Below are 11,211 nucleotides of genomic sequence, written 5' to 3' on the forward strand. Positions count from 1 at the left end.
TACCCCATTATAAAATGGGCAAAAGATATGAACAGACACTTCACAAAGGAAGACATCTGAGCAGCCAACAGACACATGAAGACATGTTCAACCTCACTAATCATCAGGGAGATGCAAATCAAAACCACACTGAGATACCACCTAACTCCAGCCAGAATGGCAATTATCAACAGCTCAAAAAATAACAGCTGCTAGAGATAGTGTGGTGAAAAGGGAACACTTCTACACTGTTGGTGGGAGTGTAAACTAGTGCAACCTCTGTGGAAAGCAGAGGGGCGATTCCTAAAAGCTCTAAATATCAACCTCCCATATGACCCCGCAATCCCCTTACTGGGAATATATCCTGAAGAACTCAAATCACCCTATAAAAAAGATACCTGCACACGTATGTTTATCGCAGCATTGTTCACAATAGCAAGAACCTGGAAGCAACCATGCTGCCCATCAAAAGAGGACTGGATTAAAAAAATGTGGTACATATACACGATGGAATACTATGCAGCCATAAAAAAGAAGAAAATCATGAATTTTGCAGCAACCTGGATGGAACTGGAGTCTATAATACTGAGTGACCTCTCACAGAAACAAAGATCCAAGTATCACATGTTCTCACTCATATAATGGACCTTGAACATCCAATGTAATACTATAAGAAAATGACTGATAGTAGTGGGAAACTATGGCGGGGAAGGGAGATGGGATTAACGGTAGCAAATATCTGTCTGGGGATGGGGAAACACCTCTTATCAACAGGGTGCCTGAATGAAACGCATTTGTATACCTAACCCTTAACTGTACCCCACAACATCATAATAAAAAATACTGATTAAAAAAAAATAATAAAGGTGACAATAACAGAAACAGGTATGAGAGGGACTGGGAAACTGAGTGTGTAACCCTCAACTTTGTCTTTTCGAAAGCAGACAAGTTTGACTTTTGAGGGTGAATAGGGTGGAAGTAGGGCATAGAGCTTTAAAAAAAGGAACTAAAATTGAGAACAGTACTGTATTGTTTTATAACTTTGTTATTTCATTTAACATTATTGGATATTGTGCCATTTTTGTTCTTATGAACTCTAGCTCATTGTTTTTAACAACTTCAGCAAAGTATTCAATAGCATATAATTTTTAACTATTTCCCTACTTGTGGTTTAGATTGTTTAAAAATTTTTTTTAACTGTTATAAACTTGGTGCATTTGTGCACTTATTTCTGTAGGATACCAAGAAGTATAATTGCTAGGTCTGTTGTATTTTGATATTTAAGACTTTTAGTGTTTATAATTTCTGACTCTTTTTTTTTATAGGACAAAGCAGTGATAGTGAAGATCTTCCTGTTGTAGACAATTCAAGTAAATGTACTCCAGTAAAGCATCTTAGTGTATCGAAGCCACAGAAAATTGCACGATCTCCTGCAAGAATATCCCCTCACATCAAAGATGGAGAGAAAGATAAACACAGAGAAAAACATCCGAATTCATCCCCTAGGACGTATAAATGGAGCTTTCAACTCAGTAAGAAGCTTATAGAAATTTTAATATTCTAAAGTGGAATATATCTTAAAATGTCACTTTGGATTAATGTTAATAAAATAAGGAATATTGGTTAACTTATTTAGATATTCCAAATATTATCTTATTAATCATAGCAAGCCGGGCGCGGTGGCTCAGCCTGTAATCCCAGCACTTTGGGAGGCCGAGGCGAGAGGATTGCCTGAGCCCAGGGGTTCGAGACCAGCCTGGGCAACTTGGTGAGACCTCTTCTCTACAATAAATCACAAAATTTAGCCGGGCGTGGTGGCGTGCGTCTGTAGTTCCAGCTACTTGGAAGGCTGTGGCAGAAGGATCGCCTAAGCCCAGCAGGTTGAGGCTGAGGTGGCCGTGAGCATGCCACTGCACTCCAGCCTAGGTGACAGAGTGAGACTCAAACTCAAAAAAAAAAACATACCTATTTGTTATCTTAAATACAAATCTGTGTCTTTTTATAACATTAAGTTGATAAATATTGACTAGAGGAAGTCCTCCAGTTAAGAAATGAGAAATACATGGGCCAGGTACAATAACTGTCACCTGTAATCCCAGCACTTCAGTAGACTGAAGCAGGAGGATGACTTAAGACCTGGCAACAAAGCAAGACCCCATCTCTACAAAAATATCAAAAAAGACAAATTAGCTGGGTGTGGGGGTATATGCCTGTAGTCCCAGATACTTGGGAGGCTGAGGCAGGAGGATCCCTTGAGCTCAGGAGTTTGAGGCTGCCGTAGCTATGATTGTACATTAGACTGAGTGACAGAGCTAGACCCTCTTTTAAAAAAAGTATGATTTATATTAATTGATGAAAGTGAAGTGCTTTTTGTAGTACTTATGATTATGAATAACTAAGTTAAAAAAATGAATACCAAATAACCTTCTGATAAATAACTATAATTATAGACCAAGGTAGCCTTGCATTCATGTTTATGTTTTTCTGATCATAAGTGATATGTATCTAGAATAGAAAATGTAAGATATAAAAATAACTGTTAATCATGAATTTAATTCATGTCTTCCCTATTTACAGAGCCTGATTTTAATATAGTAGCTTTTAACAAACTAAAGCTTTGTTGATTTATGAGTTAGACTTTTGATAGAACTGCCATTTTTTTCCTCATAAAATTCTCTTAAAATCCACATGAACTTTTCTTCCCTTTTAGATGAATTAGATAATATGAACAGTACAGAGAGAATCTCATTTCTCCAAGAAAAACTACAGGAAATCAGAAAATATTATATGTCTTTGAAGTCTGAAGTTGCAACCATAGACAGGAGGAGAAAAAGATTAAAAAAGAAAGACAGAGAAGGTAATTTATTATAATTTTTCTCCCTCTATTTTCCAAATATATATTTTATCATTTTAGAAGACTTAAGTTGGTTACTCTTTGAATATACTATACATTCATTACTTGCTGTTTTAAAATTCTTAGTGTTTTCTTCTTTGTTGCTCTTGTTGAAATGAGTGGTCAACAACTGAATCAGAAAGAGACACTTGAAAGGGAGGGAGTGTGAACTATTTTACAAGGTGCCTGATTTTACTAAATGTGATGGATTCTCAAGTAGTGCTCACTCCCTCTGAAATTCTCTTTGCTTGACAAACATTTATTGGCTGCCTGTTAGCAGCTACTATATTTGTTATTGAGGGGCTAATCAAAATGAGTAAGGCATTAGGCTTATCCTCAAAGAGATTATCTTGTTGGGATTGTAAGTCATTTTCTAAGCAACTATAGTATAAGATACTACAGCTTGGCAACTTTAATGAGCATGTAACATGTACAGATGTTCTGCCAGGTGATGAAATTACAGAGATAAATTAGATACAGACTTCATCTCAAGATCTTAACATCAGCCAGGCATGGTGGCTCAAGCCTGTAATCCCAGCAATTTGAGTGGCTGAGGCGAGAGGATTCCCTGAGCCCGCGGGTTTGTGACTGGCCTGGGCAACATGGTGAGACCTCGCCTCTACAATAAATCAAAAAATTAGGCATGCGTGGTAGAGTGCACCTGTAGTTACAGCTACTTGGAGGGCTAAAGTGGAAGGATTGCTGGAGTCCAGCAAGTCAACACTGGGGTGGCCGAGAGCGTGCTACTGTACTCCAGCCTGGATGATGGAGTGAGACTCCAACTCAAAAAAAAAAAATAAGTAACGTCTCACAGGACAGCGTTTGCCCTAAGAGTTATCTTAACAAGTATAGGAGTTCCATTTCCACCACTAAAAAATGACAGCAAATTTAGGAAATTAAAAGCCCTATCTATACCCACAAGGACAAGAGATGAGACCATTGACTATAGCAGATGAGAAATCTCAACAGCATTTCTTTTATCATCTGAACAACAAATGGGCTACTGCACCATCCTAGCAGATGAGATGATGTTAAAACTAAGCTTACTTGTCCTTGCAGTGGGACAGAATAGCGAGAAGCAAGCCAATTCATACCACATAACCCCAGAAAAGCTTTCAAAGTGTGGATATGGGATGATGCTGAAAAATGGAGTGGTTGAAAATGGAAGGAGAAATAGGATCCTCTCTTCCCATCTTGTGAAGCAAGGCTAGCTTATTCCCGAGCTCCAGACGAAAATAGGAGATTAACTTAATGGGGTATGGGAGGATATATAGGCTTGTAGACTTATGGACACCAGCTGTGGCTGAAGGTGAAGGTTAATGCTAAATCAAAAAGAATGGATGTAGTGAAAGTTTGCATACTGACTAGTTAGACTGCTCTTCCTCTTCCAACTCACTATCAAATCCTCTTGGCCTCCTGAAAGCTGGCAACTAAGCTTATGCCCCTTCCTGGGAGATTGGAGGATTCTTCTAAAGAAAGTGACCAACCCAGCTGGGCACAGTGGCTCATACCTGTAATCCCAGCACTTTGAAAGGGTGAGGTGGGAAAATTGCTTGAGCCCAGCAGTTCAAGACTAGCCTGGGCAACATAGCAAAAACTCGTCTCCTGTGGCAGGAGAATCACTTGAGCCTAGGAGTTCTAGACTGCAGTGAGCCATGATTTTGCCACTGTATTCCAGCCTAGGTGATAGTGAAATCCTGTCTCAAAAAAATGACCAACCCAGGAAAAATGGCCTAACATTTGGATGTTACTGAGCCAAAAAGCAAGGTCTTTGCCAGTCACCTCATGTATTGCCCTTATTAAAAAGCCCTACTGCTCATACACAGCTTCCAGTCAACTTTTTTTAATGTCCTCTTAAATATGGATGCCACGTGGCCAAATACTTGAGGAAAGCCTCTGATAAAAAACAGAAGCCAAACTAAAAAAAACAAAACAAAACAAAAACCAAAAACAGGCAACATTCCATATTGAAAAAAGAAAAAAGCACAAAACTATAAATAATAGTTTAGCCAGGCATGGTGGTGCCCACCTGTAGTCTCAGCTACTCAGGAATCTGAGGCAAGAGGATCACTTGAGCCCAGGAGCTCACTGTGATGAGCTATGGTCATGCCACTGCACTCCAGCATGGGCAACAGATTGAAAACCTCCAATTAAAAAGAAAAAAAGATTTTTTTTTTCCCCAGAGAACAAGGAGGATCTCTTAAAAATATGATAGCAAGGAATTTTTTATAATTTAAAAAAAATATTAGAAGTGATAGATAGTAAAGCTCAGTAGACAATCAAAAAGACAATAAGAGATGAAATAAGAGAAATATAGCATCTGGGAAGGAGATCCAACTTCTGAATCATAGTATTTCTAGGAAGAGAGCACTGAGTAAACATAGGAGGAAACTGTCATCAAAGAAATATTGTTAAAATTCCAGAACTGAGCCGGGCTTGGTGGCTCAGTCTGTAATCCCACGCTTTGGGAGGCTGAAGTGAGTGGATTGCCTGAGCCCGCGGGTTCGAGACCTGCCTGGGCAACTTGGCAAGACCTCATCTCTACAATAAATCAAAAAATCAGCCGGGTGTGGTAGCGCATGCCTGTAATTCCGGCTACTCGGAAGGCTGAGGTGGAAGATCTCCGGAGCCCAGCAGATTGAGGCTGCAGTGGCTCACACCTGTAATCCCAGCACTTTGAAAGGGTGAGGTGGGAAAATTGCTTGAGCCTAGAGTGAGATTCCAACTCAAAAAAAAAAAAAAAAAATTCCAGAACTGGAGGAGATGAATTAGATTGAAAGGACTCACTGTGCCTTCTATAAATAAGGAGAGGAAACAGTCATCAAAGGACATAATAAAATCTGTGGAAAAAGAGTAGATTCTGAAAGTTTCCCACATAAAGGTACATACAAAAGAAGAGGGTCTCAGAACAACATCAAGTATCTTATGTCAGATTTCTTCTTAGTGTGCTAGTACTAGAAATTCAAAGCCAAGCTAAGAAAATATGAGATCCAGCAGACGAGGAATCCCACATAAGAGGACAGTAAAGGAAAACCTCAAGGTGGCAGGGATGAAGCTATAAGAACACCATTGCAGAGCAGGCTTGGAAAGCAGCTATTTCAGGCCTAGGGTGGGACAGGTGAGGGCTCCAGGAGGGATGTCTCATAAAAAAAATAGATAAAAAGTAAATTGCCTCACAGACTTCACCATGTTGAGAGAAGTTTTCTGTCTCTACCAGAAACTCAAAGGCTGAGTTACTGATAGAATAACCTGTGTTGTATGGGGTCTTGAATCACTGCGTTCCAAGTCCAGCCGTTTTTAATTTCTGGAAATAGAATGGAGCAAATGGAAAGAGATCAGGCTTTCCATGTTTGTCCTTTTCTTTTAAAAACGAAATAGCAGCTGGGTGCAGTGGCTCATGCCTATAATAATTTTGAGCACACAATTATGCAAATATTTTAATGTTTATTAAATATTATAGCACTTTGGGAGGCTGAAATGAGAAGACTACCTGAGTCCATGGGTTTGAGACCAGCCTGGGCAACTTGGCGAGATCTCATCTCTACAATAAATTAAGAAAAATAGCTGGGTGTGGTGGCACGTGCCTGTAGTTCCAGCTATTTGTAAGGCTGAGGCGGAAGGGTCACCTGAGCCCAGCAGGTTGAGGCCTCAGTGACCATGAGCATGCCACTGCACTCCAGACTGGGCGACAGAGTGAGACTCAGACTCAAACAAAACAAAAAGAACTAAATAGCAAGAAGTCTTTATCGAACTTTTGAATGTGAAAAGAAAGGAATAACAAATTACAAATTAACAGGCTAAAATTTCTTTAGAGGACTCTCCACTGTATTGGAGTCAGTTTTCTGAATGTAATAAGAGTTTTAGACAGCTAAAAGTAATTTTTATTACAGTCTCCTTCCCTTTTTTATTTTCTTAATTTTTTAAAATTAGAAAATATCATTTTTTAAAAAGTAAATGAGAGAGAGAATTCACCTCCCCAAGGTGAGGGGGACCAAAGCCAGGAAGCATTGTAACAGCCATAGTTCAAAAAGCACATGGCCACACCAGAGTCTGGCAAGGCAATGGCCTTTCATAATTTCTTGTAGTGAATTGTTAAATTGAAATATCGAGTGATTTTTAACATACATATAAGAATTTGTTGTAATGATACTTGAATGACTTAAAATAAAACTTTAAATAGGAACATGGAAAGAGAAGATAAAAGCCAAAAGGAAAAAGTGGCAAAGCACCTAACACATAGACTAGTGGTCCTTATTTCATATTATATCCTCCTGAAGAGACTTTGTTAAAGCCATTAAAGCCATTTGAGGACTTTTTTTTTTTTTTGGTCACACGCTGTTACTTCCATCCTGATCTCCATAACTCTGATACCTGGCAGTTACAGGAACTTTCCTGGGGTAAGCAAATTATCTTACAGTTCTATGACCCAGAGTTAAGGCAGAAATTCCCTATGGTGAGAATTTATCTCAGGTTGGCCTTGTTTTTGATTTGGGACAAGCTGGGTTCCTTCCTGGAATTTCCCCAGTAGGGTTTTATGAATTTATCTCTCTCTAATCTTTACATTTTATGATGTCTTATTTGAACTGTTGAGTTACTTAACTGACCAAAAACTAATTCCACTGAAATAAGCCAGACAAAATGTTTGCTGACAATTTGTTATTCCTTCATGTAACATTTAAGAGGCCTATGATTGAAGTGAAATGTTAAGAATTTTATTTCTAATTTACCACTGGTTAGGTATCTTTGTGTAATTATTTCTGAGGCTAACATAGTTGTTTTAATTCCACAGTGTCTCATGCAGGAGCCTCCATGTCATCTGCTTCCTCAGACACTGGAATGAGTCCCTCGTCATCATCCCCCCCACAAAATGTGCTTGCTGTAGAATGCAGGTGATAAACATTTTCTCGACCTTCCCAGCAGTTTGCTGCCATGGACATAAATTTCCTAACCCTGAAATACAACCACAGAAAGCACTCAACTGGTTTGACATTGCTAAGTATTTCCTGTATACTTTTCCAGGCTGAATTGTATCTATTCCCTTCTCTCTTCTTTTTTCTTATTGCAGAAAAATAAGCTGATTAATAAGTGAAGGTTAGGCAGCCTGCCATATTTGTCATAATTTTTTTTCTCTTTACTTTTTTTCCCATTTTTTGTGATATAGAAAAAAGGGCACTTAGCAAATTTGAATTTGTATAATAAAGCTTTCAGGTGTTATAGAAATCATAGACAAGCAAGTGCACATGATAAACATCAAAATATTATCCAGCTGAATAGTTACTGCTGCACTTTCACTAAGAAGTATTTGAACACTTGGTGAGTAGGGGGTTTATGTTGTGGTTTTTTTTAATTTTTTTTTATTTTTATTTTTTTTATTTTTGTGGAAGCACTTGCTATTTAGAACTGCCAAAGTATATGTTCAGCAGTGTGCCCAGGTTTAAAAGGTGTAAATGGGACAAAATAAGTTGTGAAAGGAAGTGTAGTTGACTGAAAACTACAGTTGTAATAAGTCTTCCACTTTTTATAGGATTTTTGAGCACACAATTATGCAAATATTTTAATGTTTATTAATGTTTACAGTGGAATTGTGAATAAGTTTTCAGTGGACTATCTTATCCCTTGACAAAAATATTTTGTCTTTTTTCTATGTAATTTCAGAGTTTTTATTTTGTTACAAAAAGACAAAAATGAAATATATAACAACAATGAAGTTATTTAACAAGATTTCTAAAGCTGAAAATTTTGTGTAAAATAAGGTATTATCTTGCAACTTGTTAAATATATTTATTCAGACATTGGATGTTGTATTTTTATGTATTTTTTAAAATATTAATAAAATTGAAAAAAAGAAAATTCTAGGTTAATTCACTCTTTGGATGACAATAGGTCTCAGCTGTCCCTTTTACAGGAGGTTGCATCCAGCAGCCTTGCCTGTGTTGCAGGGAGTCTATCTCAGTCCTTCGAACAGTTATAGAATGATAAATGGGCATCTGGATCATTAAAGTATGTCCTTGTTTAGAAACTTTGGCAGTCCTAGTATTTTAACTGTTTTGAAGATCAAATTTTTTGGTTGCCCTTAAGATACTTTGTCACAGTTTTTATGTTTGCTATACTGCCGAATAAATTTATATCTCCCAAAGTTGAGATGCAACAACTAAATAAAGCAACTATGTATGCTTTGTCTGTGAATTGTTCCACAGACTGATACATTTTGTAAATAATGCTTCCAAAATCATGTATTTAAAGCAGTTTTGCATATACATTATGTAAAAAGGTGATTTTTTAAAAGCAATTTTTAAATTCATGTTTGTACATTGAAAGGGGTTTTTTTTAAACCTCCTTTTCTGTGTTTAATATGCTGTAGAGTAATAATCTAGATGCTCTAGACTGTATATCAGGATCTGATTTACAAGAACAAAGTCAGAGCTAAACACTAGTGATGGCATAGCATTACTGAAATCATTGTTTCTTAATTTCATTTTACCATATTGTGAACTTGTGATTCAGATTCCTTTCATTTTCTCAGAGAATTAAAAACAAAAAAGTACTCTTGTAAAATGCACTTTTCTGTCTTTTATTTGCAAAGCAGAAGTATTTCAATGTAAAATAAAAATGAAGCTCAGCGGGCAGTATTAATAAAGGCCATGTTTTAAACATAGGCTTTATATTTTTAGTTTTCTTTTTAGTGATCGCTTTTCTTCCTAAGCGCCAGTAACTTACAGATGGAAAATCAGATTTCACAAAGCATTTGAGCATGTTCTTCAGTCTTTACGATAAAATATTTCTAGCACTTAATTATAAAAATGAAAAAAATGTGTCATCCAAATACAGTTAGACTTAGGAGGCAGCCTTAGATTTATTCATTAGATATTTAAATGATATCTTTCCATAGCAATTTAATAAACCTGAGATAACTAAGTTATCAACTTGAGTATTATCACTTCTAATTGATACAGATTTGGTAATGAAATATTGGGATGTTATGACAAGAGAACAAAATTGTGTATTCATTAAATAGGTACATCTAATGACATTGTTAAAATCCTTTTATTTGGAGGCCGGAAAGGATTATGAAATTAAGTGAATATTGACTAGGTATGACATTTCGAATATTAGGCATATGTTGAGTTCAGCTAAACTTCAGGTACTAAAGTGACTAAGAAAGTAAAAGTATAAAGACACTATTTAATATAATGGAAGATGCCATATATGAAATCAAGTTATTTAAAGATTATGGAGCGTTCTGTTTTAGTATTCCATTGTGTGCTTTTATTGTTTGTTGTTTTGTATTACATTTCTGGTTTTCCTGCGTTTCACTAAGAAAGATGGTTGTACATAGCACATTTAAAAAAGACTATTCTAAATGCCATGTCTTTTATGAAATTGCTTTAAGTGATGAAAATCTATATGGATTATCCTATTAATTTGCACATGTAACTTTCTATAAACCCTGTAATTTAGCATAGCTATCAAAATTGTGAAAGCATTCAAAGCTCTATATTCAACCACACATAAAACCTATTATCAGAACTCATTTGTCAACAATTTATTGAGTGTCTTCCATGTGCCAGACATGCTATGGCCCAGGAGTCACAACAGTGAACAAGACATAAAAAAGGTCCTTCCCATCATGGAATGTATAATCAAGGTATCATCAATGAGGTAGTTGTTAAACAGTTAACTCACATAAGAAACTCCAGGTGAAATAAGCGTATGAAGTTATGGTGTGCCATGAGCTAATGATACAGAGCCCAACCTGTTTGAAGTCATGGTTGGTCTGGGAAGGCTCTGCAGAGAAAGTGATCATGAAACTGAGCCCCCAAGAAGATTATGAATTGACTAGGGAAATGAGAGGAGAGAGATGGAGATTGTAGTGTTCCAAGCACACAGGAGGCAAGATTGGTAGAAATGAGCTGGGCAAGAGGAGACCTGGGGCAGAAGCCAGGTCATCAGGGCCACTCTGGCATTGCACAGACCTGAGCTGCCTATCTCCACCTCCTGCTCCTCTTCCCCACCACTGATATCTCTGCTCGTCCAGGCTGTCTTTTCTATACAGTTTTTGATGACTTCTCACTACCACAGACTCTTGCTCTTTTTATGCTCTGATAGCTTTTCAGACTGGGTTGTTTTACTCCACAGTTTACCTTGCATTGTGTTTCCTGTGCATGTATGTTTCCACCGTACTAGACGATTAGGCTCTTAAGTGCTTCTAGTCAAAGTGTAGCCCAAAAAATGCCTGGCCCAGTGTCTAACAGTAAAGTTGTCAAAAACAGTTTCATTACATTGAAAAAAAATACTTTGAATTGCTATTGTTTCCATTTTCTATCAGTGATCCTTATGTG

At 37.2% G+C, this 11,211-nt stretch overlaps 1 protein-coding gene across 1 annotated transcript in view; it reads left to right on the top strand.

The window, feature by feature from the left end:
- ARID4A (AT-rich interaction domain 4A) overlaps positions 1-9,682 on the top strand; it is a 77,366-nt gene extending 67,684 nt beyond the window's left edge. The window contains 3 exon segments of the mRNA XM_008056686.2: positions 1,305-1,511; positions 2,690-2,836; positions 7,662-9,682. Coding sequence (XP_008054877.1) covers positions 1,305-1,511; positions 2,690-2,836; positions 7,662-7,765 — 458 coding nt within the window. The 3' untranslated portion in view covers positions 7,766-9,682.
- The last annotated feature ends 1,529 nt before the right edge of the window (positions 9,683-11,211 follow it).

The sequence above is a fragment of the Carlito syrichta genome, unplaced genomic scaffold, assembly GCF_000164805.1.
Source record: "Carlito syrichta isolate Samal-C Ts95f unplaced genomic scaffold, Tarsius_syrichta-2.0.1 Scaffold302449, whole genome shotgun sequence".
Taxonomy (NCBI): domain Eukaryota; kingdom Metazoa; phylum Chordata; class Mammalia; order Primates; family Tarsiidae; genus Carlito; species Carlito syrichta.